General features: G+C 39.2%; 1 protein-coding gene across 7 annotated transcripts in view; it reads left to right on the forward strand.

The window, feature by feature from the left end:
- MBNL2 (muscleblind like splicing regulator 2) overlaps window positions 1-16,343 on the forward strand; it is a 175,766-nt gene extending 159,423 nt beyond the window's left edge. For 5 of the 7 annotated variants that reach the window (XM_077812762.1, XM_077812753.1, XM_077812771.1 and 2 more), the window contains one exon: window positions 13,461-16,343. In XM_077812762.1, coding sequence (XP_077668888.1) covers window positions 13,461-13,475 — 15 coding nt within the window. In that variant the 3' untranslated portion in view covers window positions 13,476-16,343. Of the gene's footprint in view, window positions 1-885; window positions 3,527-13,460 lie in introns of those variants that run through there. The other 2 variants (XM_077812736.1, XM_077812745.1) reach the window with 1 other exon arrangement.
- Window positions 16,344-19,386: the final 3,043 nt, after the last annotated feature.

Genomic DNA, 19,386 nt, shown 5'->3' on the forward strand with positions numbered 1-19,386 from the left:
AAAGCAAAACTCACATTGACTTCAGACCATCACACACTCATTTTTAAACATGTTGACACTATCCAGTATGTGTGAAAAACATTATTTTTTATTAATTAACAGAAACTGTATAAGTAGCTCTGTTTCTCAGGGTAGATTTGGTTAAACAAAAAGAAATGATCATAATGCTAAATACACTTAAAATGTCTTCACTATATCTATTTTTACTAACATTATTTTGTGGAACCCTTTCTGCTCAACTGTCACCCCATGAAAGTCATTACAGATGACAGTTAATTTTAGCAATCTTATTGTGTACAAATCTTTGGTATGGGTATTAACAATGTATAAAATATTATCAATTTGGAAGGGATGTGAGAGAAGTCATCTTTTGCAAAAGACTGAAAATTGACGTTTTCTGCCATAAACTAGCTAGATGGCAGTATTTTCACATAGGCTGAGAAATGTACAAAGAAAAGCATTCTTTTTATTTCTTTTTTATGTCAGAAGTCTAGGCATCCTTCCCTTTCCTTCTACTCTATTTTTTAACTTTGGAATGTTTTTCTGCACTTAACTGTTCCATAAAATATGACATTGCAATGGATACAGTATACATATATTTGAGGAGGCAGTTTTCTTATATTTCCTGCTTTTGTATAATTTTCCAAACAAATGTATCTTTAAGATGAAATTTCTCAAGTTTGTGCCATGCCAAAAGTGATATTTTTGGCAAGTATGGTAAAATTCCATTGGGTGTGTTTTTAATTATTGGAACATGGGCAAAGTTTTCTGAGATCAAGTGATTTCATAAGTTTGGGGGGGAAAAAGTTTAGATATAACAGTTGCCAGTTCTTGAAATTCACCCACAGTTCATATCAGGTATGTGTTTTTCCTTTAAAATTTTAGCCAAGTACTGCCGTCCAGAGCTCCAGATGTATTTGTTTGGAATTGGAAAGAATTTCAGTTGACTGTTTCAAGAATTCACCCTGGAAATAAACTTAGATAACTTTTTTATATGTACATGATCCATTCCATGTAGCATTCCCCCAACAATAATGCATTTGTCATTTTTGGCACTGATCTTGCAGGGGTCTCCCTGTGCAGATTCAGTTGGAGATTTTATTTCAAATAAACCCAGGTTTATATATTAATTTGAATATAAAGCCGTTCACAGTTCATAACTTCACTTTTTTCTTGTTTAAGTGAAAGAAAAGACATGACAATTTAAATGAATAAAAGTCAGGACATTCATGGATAAATTTCCCTCAGAGACTAAGATCGGTCCATTCTAAATATGTGCAGTAAGTTCATAAAACTAACCATAAGTACAGTAATACAAAACACTACTCCAATATGTGCAAGGTGGCTGAATTGTGTGGGAAATATAATTTGGATTTTCTTGATACCTTTGTGAATTTATGGTCTGACCCATAACATTGCATTAGAGAACTTTTGCATTGGAGAGGAACTTAATTTGAAGCCTGGTTTTTGTTTTTGTTGTTGTTGTTGTTGTTTTTTTTTAATCTTCGTGACAACTAGTGTTTGTTCTTCCTGTGGAGCTTAGAGAAATGTTACCTGTGCCCTTTGTGATGAGGCAGCACTCTCTATTAACGGTGTGAAATTGGTAGTACCCTTCTCATTCTGAATGTTTTCAGCACACATGGAATACAAGAAGGAAACAAAATAGAAACAGGACTTACATGAAAAGAATGGGTGAGCTCAGGAATGGTGTGTTGAAGTATCACTCAGGATATATAGAAATATAGACTCTGCCATGATGAATAATCTCACACTTGCCCTTCACATCTTTGGTCCCTCAGCACATCTGGGTAAACCTATCACAGCAATTTAGAAAATGAAAGCAGAGAAAAGAAAATGCCTTAAAAAATAGCAGATGGAAAATGTAATCTATGATAGTAGATCAAACCTGCTGAAAGTTAATATTGAGTTGGACATAAAAATAGTCATCACATGGGTGCTTCTAAACTAGCTACAATAATGGCTTTCCCCTTTCTGTGTAGTCTGTTTATTACCAGTCTCATTAACAGAAATTAGAATGTTCTTGTGTGTAGTACGATAAACTTTACAGCAGTGGTTTCAAACTTTTTGAGCTGAGCCCCCCCCCCCCCCCCCCCGAGGTCCCAACCAACACAAAAATAGACACATGCAAAGAGTACACCTGATAGCCTGCTCATAAGCCTAACAGAGACCTTTAACACAACTTTAATTAAATTATCTATACCTGTAAGTTTCAAATACACAGATACTTTAATGTGAAGGATGTGCCTGTTTCTCTGCGGACAGTTATGTGGAGAGATTTTTTTAAATTGACACTCTGAGGTTGTCCTCTACTTCCAGTCTCAAATGGTACTTGTCTTTAGCACAGCCAGCGAAGAGAATCCGATCTCACACAAATAAGATGAACCAAACGGTAAAAGAGCTTTGATCACGCACTTCGACAAAACTGAATATTCTGAGCCAACTTTCAACCAAAAATCCCCCAAAGACTGTTTTGTAAACTAAATGTCCAGTATCCTATCACTCTGAAGTTCAATCAGATTCTCCTGAATGTCATCTGAGAGCTGGGACAAGGTCACTGCCTCAGCTACAAAAGGCTCGATAATCCAGTCTTTCAGGGGTGCATTTCCTGTGGTAAAATATTTATCCAAACTGACTCTGAGAGTAGTCAAGTGATTCTTGGTTGGCACCACAACATTCAATAGTTCAGATTGTGTTTCGTCGATAGCGTCAGTTAACAGGAGTGGAATGCTTAAACCAGTTTCGATCTTTGGTTTCTGTAGAGCTAGCTTTCTCTTGAATGTCAATATCTTGTTGTGCAGGTCAAAAATAGTACTTTCCACTCCTTGCAATGAGAGGTTTAGATAATTCAGTTTGTCAAAAATATCAGCAAGGTAAGCCAAAAGCACAAGCCAGCAGGGATCACACAGTGTCTCTGTGTTGCTGAAATTCAAATCCACTAGAAAAAGTCTAACTTAGTTTCTCAGTTCAAAAATGCGTTACAGCACTTTCCCCCTGGATCGCCACCTGACTTCCATGTGAAACAAAAAAGGATTGTGCTCCTCTACGATTTCTGTAAAAAGGATTACAAAGAGATGTGCCTCAGTGGGCTGGATCTTAATAAAGTTCATGATTTTGATTGCAGAACTCAGAACATTAGTAAGTTCCTGATCCATGTTTCGAGTTGCAAGGGCTTCGCAGTGTATTGTACAATGAGTCCATGATATACGTGGAGCAATTTCAAATACTTTGGCTTTCAAGCCTGCCCTACCTCCAGTCATAAAAGGGGCTCTATCCATGTCGATGCCGACTCAAGCTTCCCACTTCAACTCGTGAGAAGTTAAGAAGTCGTTTAAAATGTTAAATGTTCAGATCCAGTTGCATGCATCTTAACTGGCTTGCAGAACAGAAAATCGTCCAATATTGATGTTTTGTGACTGTACCTAATGTAAGCAATTAAATTGGCTTCTTTTGAGATATCTGTTGCTTCATCCAACTGGATTGCAAATAAAATGGATTGTAATCAAGAGATCAGCTGTGCATTGATATTTTCTGACATGTCAGAGATTCGGCGGCTCACCGTGTTGTCTGACAGCAGGATCATTTTTAACTTCTCTGCCTTCCTGTCACCAAGCATTGTCCTGCAAATGTCAATTGCAGCTGGGATAATCAGTTTTCCCCCAGTTGCATAAGACTTTTTGTTCTTGGCAATGTGGTGGATATGATGACTGTATCAGCTGTTTCAGCTTCTGCCTTTCATTTCAGAACATTACTATCTTTTGGCAATAAATACTGATCCCTTTTTCACCACATAATATGAAAAAATATCAAACTCACAAGTGGAATAAGCACTGCACAACTGCTTGTTGTAAGGACAGGATATGATACACTAAACCAGAAGGTGGGAAAGGTAGCTGTTGCTATAGAAATGATCATGGCTGCTGCAATTGTCAGCCAGACAGCTGACAGCGAGAGCCCCAGCCGACAACTGACAGTGGGATCCCCGGCTGTCAGCCCTGAGCAGCCCCACAGTTTGAAAACCTCTGCTTTAAAGGGACTGCATTATTCACACGAAGAGTGAACAAGGTTGGCTAGTCCTAGAATGTAGCTACTCTTGTTTATTTGAAGTGAATAAATACTCGTTAATATAATAAACATGAACATAATGATGAGATGAGAGCTTTAGCTGTCTCAGATTCTCTCTTTAGTGGCTTCATAGAAATATTAAATAGGAAGAATGACAAGACTGAGTCTTGTGAGATCCCTCTGGGACCACTGTGAAGAAGTGAATCCAGAGAAGAGCAACTTCCATCCATTCCATGAGATCTCTACTGTGAGTCGTCAACAACCTGTGGTTAATGGAATCAAAGGATGCTAGTAATAGCAAAAGCACGGAGACCTGACCCTTTTCCATTGCTAGAAGTATATCTGCCTCTGATATTAAATGATTTCAGATACTCAAGTCTTTTATCCAAATGATAAAAGGGGGAGAGAATGGAATCCACGTTTAGCTAAAAACTGGTCTTTATCACCTCAATATGTTTCCTAAAAAGGCAAGAATACCAAAGACATTTATTATATTCCATCAAAAATATTATTGTGGTTGCAGGCTTTTATGAGTGCCTACTTCTCAAATTATACTGTATATGATATCAGACATTTTTTCATCAACCTTATATACATGTATACAATCTGGGAAAAGTCCTGTTGCCTAAGACTAATTGGCTTATTGACTTTAGGGCTAGAAGGGGCCATCGTGATCATTCAGTCTGACCTCCTGCACACCGCAGGTCACAGAACCTCACATGCCCCGTCCTGTAATAGACGCATAACCTCTGGCTGAGTTACTGAAATCCTCAGATCATGATTTAAAGACTTCAAGTTACAGAGACTCTGCCATTTACTCTGGTTTAAATCAGCAAGTGGCCCGTGCCCCATGCTTCAGAGGCAGGTGAAAAATCCCAGGGTCTCTGCCAATCTGACCTGGTGGGGAATTCCTCCCCAACACCAAATATGGTGATCAGTTCAACCCTGAGTATGTCAACAATACCAACCAGACAGCAGTCTCTGTAGTAACTGAGAGCCTTCCCCATCTAGTGCCCCATCTCCATCCACTGGGGATTTTTGCTACAAGTAGTTGCAGATTGGGTACATGCTGTAGTAGGCAATCTCATCATACCATCCCCTCCATAAACTAATCAAACGCATTCTTGAAAGAAGTTGGCTATTTTGCCCCCACTGTTCCCCTTGGAAGGCTATTCCAGAACTTCACTCCTCTGATGGTCAGAAACCTTTGTCTAATTTCAAGCCTAAACTTGTTGATGGCCAGTTTATAACCATTTATTCTTGTGTCAACATTGGCGCTTTACTTAAATAACTCCTCTTCCTCCATGGTATTTCCCCTCAGATGTCTTTAGAGAGAGCAGTCAAATCTCTCAACCTTCGCTTGGTTAGGCTAAACAAGCCAAGTTCCTGGATTTTCCTCTCATAAGGTAGGTGTTCCATTCCTCTGATCATCCTAGTAGCTCTTCTCTCTACCTGCATTTCCTTTATCTAAAAAATTAGTTATCTTCTCAAAGAAAGAGATCAGGTTGGTCTGGCATGATCTACCTTTTGTAAAACCATGTTGTGTTTTATCCCAGTTACCATTTACCGCTATGTTCTTAACTTCTTTCTCTTTCCAAATTTGTTCCAAGACCTTGCATACAATAGAGGTCAGACTAGCAAGCCTGTCGTTTCCCGGATCACCATTTTTCCCTTTCCTAAAAATAGGTATTATATTAGCAGTTCTCCATTCATAGGGTACGACCCCTGAGTTTACGGATTCATTGAGAGTATCATGTTTCCTGCCCGCTTAGCAAGGACAATGGGACAGACATTAGGCACAGCAGCACTGAGCTGCCCAGCAAAGGGGTTGGTGGTCAGAGGGGCAGAGTGGAATTGGAGCAAAGAGAAATGAGCTGACTCAGAGACAGGAGAGGAGAAGGGACTGAGCAGAGCAGTAGACATGAGATGCCAGTCAGAGGGCAGGTGGATGGGCCTGATTGATGTCAGCCAAACAAATAATGCCTTGGGAAAACAGTGTAAAGCCAGGAGGAAATGCAGTGCTGAGCATGCCTCAGGCTCAGCTTCATTTTGAAAGTGTGTGTCTGTTAATGCTCTAATTAATCAGATGTGTGTGGTGACTAGGGAGGAAAGAGATTAGATATGAGCTTTTCATCTATAGTGGGGTTCAATGGTAATGTTCAAGCCAGTCCAGAGTAAGATGTGTAATAATTGTCATAACCTTGCAAACATAGAAGCATCTGCTGGTGAAAGGCAGTTTCAGCTAATTTTAAGAGGAAAATAAAGCTTGCAAACTTAAGGCTGCAGTCAGGTAGTTCAAAGGCAGTTATTTTTGTCTGAAAGGCAACAGCTATTGTAGTCTGCCAACTAAGCCAGAGTAGGCTTTAAAATAAACTACACTTTAATTTTATTTGCTGCAACTGCTAAACAACAGCTTTACCAGATTTGAGGAATGAGATTACCTTTCTGTAATACTTCGTTACAGTTTTTTTGTAATTGCAAATTTACTGACTGCTGCCAAGGGTAGACTGCTTAATATGCTAATCAGTTCAAGACTTACACACTGTATAAACACTATTTATATTTATTTATATGACACTAGCACCTAGGAACCTCAGACAAAGACCAGGGCCCAATTGTGCTGTGCACTATACGGACAAATAACAAGACAGTCGCTAACATGGAGAGCTCACAGTTTTTATGTCTGAAGCAATGCAGCAGACAGACAAAACAGGCAAACCAGGTGGGGGTGGTAACAACAAAATGAACAGGCATGAGTAGCAAACAGAAGTCATAGCTCACTGCTTGTCTAATCAGGCGCACAGGAGTGATGTGTAGCAATCAAGGCAAGAGTAAGTTTAAAGGAGAGACTTAAAAGGAGTATGAATTTTGATGAGCTGGTTTCCCCAAGCATAGGGGGTGATGTTGTGGAAAGTGCAGAGATCTTTGAGAGAGAAATGGACAAATGAGTGATCAAGTCTGGTATCACTGGCAAAGCAAAAGCGGGATTTAGTTGCTCAGTAAGACAGATTTTACAGACTGCATGGAACTAAGGAGGTTGTGTTTGATATGATGTAGGAAGGGGAGCCAAAGGAGGGATGCAAAGAGGGGTCTGATGTGGTCAGAGCTGTGACCCAGGAGGATTATCCTCATAGCAGATTGTGCCTGGATTTCAGATGGGGTGTATAACTGGTGTCAAGGCCAGAAAGGAGATTACAGTACCGAAGGCATGAGACACTGAGAGCCTGATCTAGAGTGTTGGCAATCTAGACAGACAGAAGAGGCAGATTCTTTAACATGTTATGTTGGTAGGCACAGCAAGACTTGGATATGGCATGACTGTCTGAATGTAGAGACAGGGCAGAGTTCAAGTTTATGCCCAGATTATATATTTGAGTGACAAGGATGATGATGATGTTTATTCATGGTAACAGATAAATTGGGATTGGGGAGGAAGGTTTCAAGGAGCAGATCAAAACCTGAGTTTTGGCCACACTGATCTGGAGTTGCTGGCTAGACATCCAAAAAGGGTATCAGAAAGACAAAACAAGATGTGGGACTGTTTAAAAATTAAATAATCACAGATTTGATTTTGATTTTATTTAAAAAAAACAATGTCTGGAACACATCTACTCACCCTTTTGGACTTCAGGGGTAAAAATAATGATAATTAAAAAAATCAGCCTGAAGCAGGAGTAAAGTGTAAAGGACATAGCATATGGGATAGGAATACGAGAAACTTCAATGTAGATGCATTTTCCAGAACTCATGGAAAGCTATAAATCCCCATGGTTTGTGTGTCAAAAAAATGAAATGTTTCATGTAATTTTCAGAAAATGTGATAAGCTTTCTGATAAGGGCAGTCCTCTTGTAAGTGTCTGTAAGACCTTTAGAATGTATTACCTACATGCACGTGACTACTCTTCTGCTCATGTGAAATTCATAAAATGTCATTTTGTCTACAAGAAGTTCCTTTTCCTAGATAGCTCTGCAGTGTGCAACGGGGGAGAGCCAAATATTTGCTACCTTGTTAACACCACTTACACAGTCACGAAACATGAGTTCAGTTTTCAAGATATGGCCTTAATCTTGGCTCAAGGTATATTCGCATCTGTGGAATGAAAGACTTTGGAGACGTAATCTCAGTCTCTTTAGGGGAGTGTCTCAAAAAGCATACAAAAAGCAAGTTTTTTACAGCACTTGCTGATGGATCCACTGACAGTTCTGTAACTGAGCAAGAGTCGATGTAGATCAGATTTGTGCAGCATGGGAAATCTTGTACTCTCTTTGCTGTGTACCAGCATTGGATATTCAGACAGTTGATGTCACACAGTTGTAAGGATCAAGGCAGCAGACCTCAAATCAAAACTGATTGGCCAGAATTTGTAAGGTACAGCTGTGAATATCGGCTGTTTAAATGATGTGCATTTCAAGTTCAGAGAAGATGCTCTTTATCTTGTTGTGAACTGTCTCAATGAAAGCCATGAACTTGCTATTCTAGATCTCAAGAAAGGTTCTCTGAGGTTTAAAAAGTTGGAATTTATTTTGAAAGACACTTTCAAATTTTACTATTTCATCTCAAAATTCACCAGCAAGTTCAAACTTTTACTAATTCTTTTGAGGCAACCATGAGCTGCTTTGGAGTTATCTACCAGATATGCTAGTTGCTAGTCTGCAAGGGAACTGAAGACAGTGATTAAAAAAATTTCCCACCTGGCTGTCACTCCTTTGACACACGTTGTAGAAACTGACTCAGGATCAGTCTTAGCCCAAGTTATGTTCATTCTTAAAAAGATAAACACGTATTACACAATAGACTTCACCACCATTATGATACCTTGGAGGATCCCTTATTCTTGAGGCTTAGTAAAAACTAGAAAGTGCTGTGCTGGAACTCATAGCAATGAAAGCTAATCTTGGCTTTTGTGTTCCAAAAATTATTTTTAGGGATAGAAGATTTGAAGGGGTAAATATTTCTGGATATGTAGAGGCAAATCTGCAGAGAAGTCCAGCATGCTTGAAACCGCCATTGATGCTTGGGTAATAGCAACCGTTATTCACGTGATTTCAGTGCTTTGAATCTGCACGATGGCCTAGTGATACAAACAATCTGGCTCTTTATGGCAAATCTATTAGACACAGATATTGAAAGAGGAGGAAAAAGGAGAGTGTCCTGTCAGTGGTTGCCTCTAAAATCATACGTAAATACCATTAAATCCACTACAATCATACGTAAATATTTAAGAAGGCTTTTAACCACTAGGCCATCAGACTGTCAGGATATATTGCTCTTGTTAGAAATGCTATTGTACCACTGCAGTGGCAGAATGTGCATTTTCTGCAATGAATTTAGAACAAGCCCACTCACACATAGACAGGAAAGCACATTCCTGGGCTTGCTATAGATATGAATGAATTGGCCATGTGTAGACACTTTCTCCTATCAGGCTCTTACTGTATCTATTATCTTGAAAAGGGACCAGGAACAAAACACATTAGTGAACATAGTCACAGTGAATACATAATTGCAGTATTAGGCAAAAGTGGGAGAGTAGATAAGTGCTATTCTATGTGATTAGACCTATTCTATGTGATTAGGTTACAAAATAGATGGACATATCTCATTGGATTATTTAGGAGTTAGAATTTACATTAGAACTTGAAATAAATGATTATTAGGGCTGTCAAGTGATTAAACAAATTAATGGTGATTAATTGAGCTGTTAAACAAAATAGAATACCATTTATTTAAATATTTTTGGATGTTTTTTACATTTTCAAATATATTGATTTCAATTATAACACAGAATACAAAGTGTACAGTGCTCACTTTATATTTATTTTTATTACAAATATTTGCACTGTAAAATATGAAAGAAACAGTATTTTTCAGTTCACATAATACAAGAACTGTAGTACAATCGCTTTATCATGAAAGTTGAACTTAGAAATGTAGAAGTATGTACACAAATTGTTTTATTTTTGAATGCAGCTAATGTAAAACTTTAGAGGCTACAAGTCACTCAGTCCTACTTCTTTTTCAGCCAGTTGCTAAGACAAAGAAGTTTGTTTACATTTTCAGGAGATAATGCTGCCTGCTTCTTGTTTACAGTGTCACCTAAAAGTGAAAACAGGGATCCGCATGGCTACTGTTGTAGCCAGCGTCGTAAGATATTCACGTGCCAGATGTGCTAAATATTCATATGTCCCTTCATGCTTCAACCACCATTCAACCACCATTCCAGAGGACATGAGTCCATGCTGTTGACATTATTTTTTAACGAGTGTCATCAGCATGGAAGCATGTCCCCTGGAATGGTGGCCAAAGCATGAAGGGGCGTATAAATGTTTAGCATATCTGGCACGTAAATACCTTGCAATGCCAGCTACAAAAGTGCCATGTGAACGCCTGTTCTCACTTTCAGGTGACATTGTAAATAAGAAGCGGGCAGCATTATCTTCTGCCAATGTAAACAAACTTTTTTGTCTTAGCAATTGACTGAAAAAGAAGTAGGAGTGAATGACTTGTAGGCTCACCACCACCCACTGAAAGGACTAAGTCATTCTGCAAGTCAACGCAATTGTTCGTCGCTGTGGCCAACAGGATGAAAGGTCATCCAGGGTCCGCTCAAAGAACGTCATCTTGGATCACTGCCTGCATTTGCTGCTGTTATGATCAGGCAAAGGTGCCACCTCCGGCAATAATAGCTGCCCACTCAACCAGGGCGCAAGCGTCTTCGGCAGCTGTCCTAGTCCAAGTGCCTATCCAGGACATCTGTAGGGCGGCCACCTGGTCGTCCATCCACACGTTCACATCCCATTACGCACTTACCCAGCAAGCTCGGGATGAAGCTGGCTTCAGTAGAGCAGTATTGCAAGCTGCTAGGCTGTGAACTCTGAGCCCACCTCCGAGGATACTGCTTGTGAGTCACCTAGAATGGAATCAACATGAGTAAGCACTCAAAGAAGAAAAATAGTTACCTATCTTTTGTAACTGCTGTTCTTCGAGATGTGTTGCTCGTGTCCATTCCATTGCCCGCCCTCCTGCCCCTCCGTCGGAGTTGCCAGCGAAAAGGAACTGAAGAACTGGCGTAGGGTTGGCAGCACCTAATATACCCATGCATGTGCACATCTACAAATACCTTCACCCTTTTCCCCAGGCTGCCGCTTGGGTGGGGAAAGACTCCCTGTCAAAATTCGTAAAGCCACCCCCTTATTCTCCTTCAGGTTCCTCCTTATAAGTGTGATGTATACAGAAAACTGCCATCTGAGAATGGCGAAGCAGGTGGGAAATTGCGATTAATGCTACGAAGTGGCTAAAAATTGTTCAGACAGTTAATCCATGTTAAAACATCAGCCATGAGCAGAGACTGTCAGTTACTCTGTGCAGTGTCTAGCACAATGGGGCCCCAACCCTGGCTTGTCTCTGGGCACTACCACAATTCAAATGTTTAATAATCGTCATATCTTTGTTCCCTCATCCTCCCCTACGCCCTCCCCAACTCATTTGTTTATTTCATCCATGCATTGGGTCTTGTCTTTTTTAGATTTTAAGTCTTTTGGGGTGGCAGATACATGTTTGTGGTTGAAGCTTCTAGATCCTACCAAGATATAAATGATAATAAAGACACAAAAGTTGGCATGCCAATAAGTTCAAAGCTTATAGGTGCATGCAGATTCCAGCGGTTCATACAGAGCATTCCTTTCCTCTCAAAGAAGCACTGGTTTTTTTGGGGTTTTTTTGTTTTTTTTTACAATCCAGGCTTGAAGTAGATCATTCATTAACATTAGTGGGAGCTGCTATTCCAGCCTTCTAGAACAGACGGCTTGAAACTGTAGGTGCCTTGAAAACAACAATTCAGTATCTGATCCACCTCCAGACCATAACACTTCCTGAGCTCCTACCTGGAAAACGGTGCAACTTGTACATACATGACAACACTGATGTCACTCCTGGAAATACAGTCATCTTTCTTTGAGAAATGGAAAAACTTGATGTTCATTGTCACCACACATGTGAGCCGAGGTTTCCGGGGTACCCACAGGAAGTTGGTTGTAATAGTTAAACCATTTTGATTGCATACTGCACCTATAGCAGCAAACTGGTAGAGACATAGGCATGCTCCAACCAGCTCTTGGAGCACTCCTCATCAGTAATCATGTATGTGCTGGAATAAAGGGCTGAGCCTCATCACATGATGAGCTAGTGTGTTTCTTTTTGGTGATCTGTATGTCAGAGGTAGTATGTTGCTGGAGTTATTTTCAAAGCATCTTATTTTTTCAGATAATTCACAATATACAATGTCACAAGCCTACAATACATAAATGGGCAGAGTACTATTTAATGCTATGTTATATACGGCCTACAAATATGGCTTGAAAATGTGTTGAGTGCCCAAATGAACAGGAAAAAAGGGGCAATTCAGCACATGTCTTGTGCTTACCAGCCTTTCACTTTTAGCTCTGAAGTAGGGGCTTGGTGATGGTGAGATACTGCAGCATGTCTCCAGGTGGTGATGTTACACCCGGTAGGAAAGGGCATTGTAGCTGGCCTAACTAGCATATTTGGGTGATGGAAATCTGGTTTGTTTTCCAGTACTGTACAGCAGGGATGTTTGAAGTATCTTAAACAGGGTATAAAATAATACTGTTAACCTTTGCTGTATGGGAAATAAAATGATTGACCTGTAGAAAACAGGTTCCAGCACTCTTGGGCTCTAGCATACTGAAATGCCACACTAGCAAGATTAGTCATTACATGGGAAAGGTACTTCACTTAATTGACCTGCCAAAAAAAAGTTAGTAAGAATTAGAAAGGTGTTGCTATGTGTCTGATCTTGTTTGAGGCATCCAGCCCAACAGCTTTCACGGCTCGATTCTGTTCCTGTGGAAGTCAATGGAAAGCACCCTGTTCCCATCATTGACTTTAATGGGAGAAGGATTTGAACCTTAAAATTGTAGTAGATAATTATTCCTGTCCTCTGAGGTCCTGAGCCCGTCCTGCAAGGTGCAGAGTACCCTCAACTCCCATAGATTTCAAGGAGTATTTAGGTCGCTCAGCACTTCTAAGGATTGGCCCAATAATTGCTGGAGCCTTTCACTTTTCACTTTGACATTTTTCTTTCTTGCTTTTTTACTGGAAAATAGGGGAAATGTATCTGGTATTTTCAAGTGTAATATCCCTTTTGTCTGATTGCATGCTCTTGAGGGTCTGTAATTGAAAGGAAAAGGACAAGTTTGTGAAATGCAAAAGCCTAAACCCAACATAGATCGATGGTGAAAATCTTGTGTAATCTGTGTCTTAATTTTAAATAGACCAAAGCCTAAATTGTAGTGTAGTCTTCTTTTAAAAGGATAAAATCATCAAAAAGTCCAATAATATTTTCATTTCTTTATAGATAATCCTGAAATAATCAGCAGAAATGGAATGGAATGTCAAGAGACCTCATTGAGAATCACAAAACATTGTTATTGTACATACTATCCTGTTTCCTCCTCTCTAGAATTGCCACAAACTGCATGCTAAGTAAAGATTTTGTTCTTATGGACAGATCAGAAATTCTAAAAAGCTAGTGCGGTTGTATTATATATGAATATTACATATGGTATGCTTAATATAGTCCAACCTAAAATAGTTAACTACCTGATACCAGCTGTGATGTTTCAAGACATAAAGGGTAACATTTTACTTTTAAAGATTTTATAAACACCGTTTACTTCATAGGAATATTTATTATCTCCATAACTATAGCTAATGCAAATGGCCCCATTAATTTAGCATAAGATTCACAATTTTTTGAATCTTTCAAGTTTAGCAATAATTAATTTATATTGGCTAAAATATATCCCAGTTTCAGGTATGATTTTTAACCCTAATTATTGTTATTGTAACCAAGCAGAAAAACTCGAAATCCTGTGTTTACTACCCTAGTCAGCTGACTCCAATACAAAGAAAGGAAGTGAAACAAAACCCAGTGCCCCTGCTCATCACCCTGTAAGTCTAAAATTTTAAATAGTAAATCCAATGTAAAGCACAAATTCTTTAGATACACATAAGCTGATATTTGACTTGTAGAGAGAAGCTGCATTGAATCATGGGACAGCAGAAAAAAAATTAAAACTTTGCACGGTATGAACTTCATACCCCCAAACAACAGAGTCTTGAAAATATTATTTTACGAGTATATTTATAATGTTTTTAAAAGAGACTTTGCAGAAGTGCCTAAATTTTGCCACATTAGACTTGAAGGAAGTGAGGCTGATGCCAACAATCTAACCCACAATAAGTGACTAATCTTTTAAACTCTCAGTCAGGTTACCTAAAAGAAACAAGTTGCTGTTGAGGTAACTTCTATCAAGAGCAACAACAACAAAAAGGCTGTAGGTGAGGAGATTTGTAAGATATTCTAATTTAACTAAAACTGAGTTCAGTCACTGAAAACCTGATAAGTGACTTTAATCTAGATTATTAACTAAACATTAAAAATGGAGGGAGAGTTTCAGTTGAATAAATCATTACTGTTCTTGCATTTTTTAAAATTGGATTAAAGGGTTGTAACCGGATTACAGCATGGAGGGGGGAAAAAACTAGTTCTTTTAACCTTTTTCTTTTAAAACATATTTTATGTCACAGAAATATGAAGATATCTTTAATACAACTATATACATATTATATATATACATACATACATATATATGGATTAAACAGATTTTAATGTTTACTTTTTTAAATACATTGTTGTTTTACAAGGTAATTATATATGTACAATTAAAATTTCATTTAGGTTTGGTTTAAGATTTGTTTCCAGCACTGCTGTACCAAATATTTCATATTTTACATTTTGTATGTTGCACACGTCACAAATACGTAGCTTTTAAATTATTGTTTAAAAATGAAAACAGCTGTTATAAGTGAATATTATGTATAATTGTTGACAACATCAGTTTTCTATGTGGACATTGTTGGTGATTGCAGTATTTTAACTTAACCTTTTCAGATTGATTGTAAACTATTTTAAACTTTGGCAGCACTGCCTTTTCTGAAAGGCACTAGAGGCACTAATGGTATGATTATTTGTCTAGGAAATTATTTTCCGTTCTAAATTTTGTTTGTCAAATGTCTAATTACTATCTATTTATATTAAAGCTGTAGATCTGATCACCCGAAAGAGAGAAAAAATCACAATCTGATTGTAAAATTAACATAGTGGTTGTAATGTTGCGTTTGTTTTATTTTGTGGAAAAAATGTATCTTAACTTCTGTTATTTAGCAGTTAAGGTCTCACCATTATGTACTCTTCAAACACTAATATTTGTAGACTTTCTCAGTCATTATAACTAGGTAGTTGACATTACAACTTGCCTATATCTGTCAAAGTTGTGTTTGTTTGTTTTTAATAATAGTTCATTTAGGCATTTTGGTAGCTTATTGTACAAGACTAAATGGTAAATTATCCACATTGTTTCAATATTTTATGTAGAGGACTGTTTAAAACATTGTTTTGTGCAAACTTTTTATGTTTCATGATAATTATTCTATCGTTTTTTACAGTTACTTCAGTTCTACTATTTTTTGCCCATTTGTGACAAAGCTTCAGATACATCAGGTCTTGCATTCAGACAAACCTACAAAACAAATGAGAAAATGTATTTTTAATACGAGATCCACTTTCCAACTTTATAACTTTGTGATATTCCTAGAAACTGAACAAGTACAGATCTGTGCTAAGAATAAGGAGGCAATTACACAGATGTGCAGATAAATGTACAACAGATTCTGCATTTTATTTATTAACAAATAATTTTTAGAACAATTACAAATTTGGAAAGATCTAAAACTATTTTTCTGTATAAATATTATTTGCCAAAACTTTTTGTATATTTTAAAAAGAAACTATAATGATGATGAGTAAACCTTAAATGCTTTATTTACTTAAAATAAATAAATAACCTCCCCAGAACGAACCATGAGATGGGCCAACATTGAGATAGTAAATACTATAGCTGAGACGTGATTTCAAGTTACTTGAGATGTCTCAGTATTTATTTTCTATAGATGAAACAGCACTTCACCAAATACCTTATCATTTGCCTCTTTCATACAAAATGTAATTGACTGCACTTATGCTGAATATTTCAATAATAGTTAAAGAAATCCCTTCTTTCATGCCTTTCACTGTAACCATTAGCAATCTGTTAAATATCCATTATATTTTGTTGTAACATTAAGTTCATTCACCCAATGTGCAACCGCTCAAATAAAAAGAAGCATTTTAAAATGATTGCAGCAGCACAGCATTCTTTCATTGTCGTGACATCATGCTGAGGAGAGCAACTGGCGCAACAACAAGAATCCAAAGAAGGTGAGCATGGTATTTTTTAAAACCATTGTTTGCTTGTGGCAAGTAACAGAGATGAACTATCGTAAAACGAAATGATCTGGCTCAGGAGGAGCAAACATGCTTTGCAGGGGGATGGCATTCTCCTTTTTTTTCTCCTTCCCCCTAGTCAGCAGGAGCTATTAGAGCAGCATCCACAACTGCTGTGCACATCATCTCTAGGAGGGAATTTGCATAATATATGTCTGTAGTTGCAGATCTACTAGCCTCGCCCCAATCCTGAGAATGCCTCTCTCTGCCAGGCATGGGTTCCCTACGCATCAGTTCCGCTACACTGAGGCTTGGATCCACAAAGGTATTTGAGTACCTAACCCCCAGATTTAGGCACCTAAGTCACATTTTAGGCATCACTGCATTCCATAAAACCCCATCTGGCTCGACTGCCACATGACCCTGTAGATGCAAAAACGCACTCCTAAGGTTTTGCATTAGAAGTTGGTTAGGTGCTCTGATTCTGCCTCTGGGCATGCACACTGCTGCCTCCCTCTAAGCCCCGGAGCGATTCACAAAGCAGGGGAAGATAGATGTTCACCTGACTATCTTGCCTATGGGACGCAATCCGACAGGTGTGCTCAGAGGCCACCCAACTCCACACACAAAACAGCTGGGGGTGGGGGAGATAACCTCCTTTATAACCTTTAGCCCAGAGGATAAGGTAATAACCTGGTTTGTGGGAGACCCTGGATCAAGACCTTCCTCCACCTGATGAGGAGAAGGGATTTGAACAGGGGTCTGCTGCCGCTCAGGTGGTGGTTGTAACCACTCGACTATGGATTACATCCCATTCTCTCACTGGCCTAATTAATATTTAATTATTCTATTATTTAATTGAAGTGGAACAACGTCAACAGGAACGACAGCAGGCGCTCCACATCAGAATATTCCACAGCCCAGTGATTAGAGCACTCAGCTGAGAGGTGGTAGAGTCCTGTGTAAATCTCATCTTGTCAGGCAGAGGGGGGCACCCACATCCCAGGTGAGTACCCTATCCACTGGGATAAAGGCTATAAGGGACCTCCTCCTCTCCCCAGCCGCTGAGCTACGTGTTGTGAAGGAGGTCCTTCCCAACACCCACTTCCCTGCTGCTTTGGGTGGAGTTAGGTGTTTGTCTAGCTCATTCTCACCAGAAACAGCTTAGCCGTCTAAGTCACCTGACTCCAGGAGAGGGGTTCCTGTCTGTGGATCACCAGTAGAGATAGCCCCTCCCTGCCACCTGGAGTTAGGTGCCTATCTCCAAGAGGGGCGCAGTTTAGGACACACCCTTTTTTTGGCATAGCCCATTGGCTATCTTAGGCAGCTCCCCACCTAGCACGCTGGCTTGTGGATTGTGTTCTAAGGTGCCTGTCTTTTCCCATTCATTGTACAGGAGCCGAGGGACCTAGCTCAGGCTTTGTGGATTACATTGTTGCAGTGATTTTCTAGGTGCCTAAAAGGTATGTACTGCACCACCTAAGTCCCTTTGTGGATCTGGGCTTGAGGGCCTTCCATGGATTTACCTCTACCAGAACAATTACTTTATGCCACTTCTGTCAGTATACACACTATTGTGTACAATGACACAATTGTCATCTGTGCAGTGTAGCTCACAGATGTATTGGAAAAAATGATAGTTACACATTATGTCGCTTTTTTCCTGCATAGCTCTCTCAGCCTTTTATAAAAGTGAGTAAACATGAGTGTATCTGCATTTTCCCAATGGGGGAAGCAGAGGCTCATAGAGATTGTTATTTGCCCAAGGCCTGGGATTACACAGCAAACCAATGACAGAGCAGGGATTAAAATTCCTGGTTCACAGTCCCATGATCTGTTCACAAGACCATGCTGACATTTGAATCTTCAGTAGCAGGGCAGAACCCATTGCATTCAGTGTAGAGAGAAACAGAAACTTGATGTAGCATTGTTTAGGGGACAGGCTTCTCCTTCATTCAAAAAGAGCAGAAATAAATAAAGGGCTGTCGCACCTTTTGTCAGAATCCAAGGATTGGCATGAAGGCTCCTCACTCCTGGTCAGGACGAATGAGGAGTCCTGGCCAGGCAGCGTGAGGAAGCGAACGCAGCAAGTGCAGTGCCAGTTCCATTGCAAATAGGACTTTGTTCTCTAGGGTTGTCAATTTTACACATTTGTGAACACTGCATTCACTTGTTAAATGGCTATCAAAAGAAGTAAAACCCCTCAGGGCAAGGAGCGTTTGTACCATCACCAATGAGAGCTAGTTAGAGAGGAACCCGATGTCTCAGTGATTGTGGAAAAACACCAGGCGAGCCTGTCCAATGGCAGGTGTCTCAAGTTCAATTCTTATCAAGGAAGAGTATGTTTGGGTGAGGGGAGGAATGGAAGGTTAGAGGCCTGCTAGGGACATAGTACAGAGGAAGGCATGAAGATGATTTCAGAATGTTTAGTTAATTGAATTACTAAAACCTCAGCTTCACCTGGTTCTGTTTACACTTTGTCACATGAAGCCCCATCCTGCTGAAAGTATTTGGAAAGCCAACTGCTGCCAAGAAGGCTCAGGAAATGTTGGCATTCATTTTAATTTTTAAAAATCCCTTATTTTCATAGTTTCATATTTCAATATTTATGCCTGTATCTGTAATTTTCACTCCACGCATCTGAAGAAATGGGGTTTTTACCCATGAAAGCTTATGCCCAAATAAATCTGTTAGTCTTTAAGGTGCCACCGGACTCCTCGTTGTTTTTGTGGATACAGACTAACACGGCTTGGCACCTTATTTTCATGTCAGTTAAGAAGCGCTTCTCACAACCACCCCTTCTGAACTTCCTCTCTTGTGCTGAGCTTAACTCTATAGCCAAGTTCTGTGTTTTGACTAGTAAACCTACCTTACCTCAGGTAATTGTGGGGTTTCAAAAATGAAACAAAGCACTTTAAAGAGATGAGGATTCATAATTATTAGGTTTTTCCACCAA

Source organism: Eretmochelys imbricata, chromosome 1 (assembly GCF_965152235.1).
Source record: "Eretmochelys imbricata isolate rEreImb1 chromosome 1, rEreImb1.hap1, whole genome shotgun sequence".
Taxonomy (NCBI): domain Eukaryota; kingdom Metazoa; phylum Chordata; order Testudines; family Cheloniidae; genus Eretmochelys; species Eretmochelys imbricata.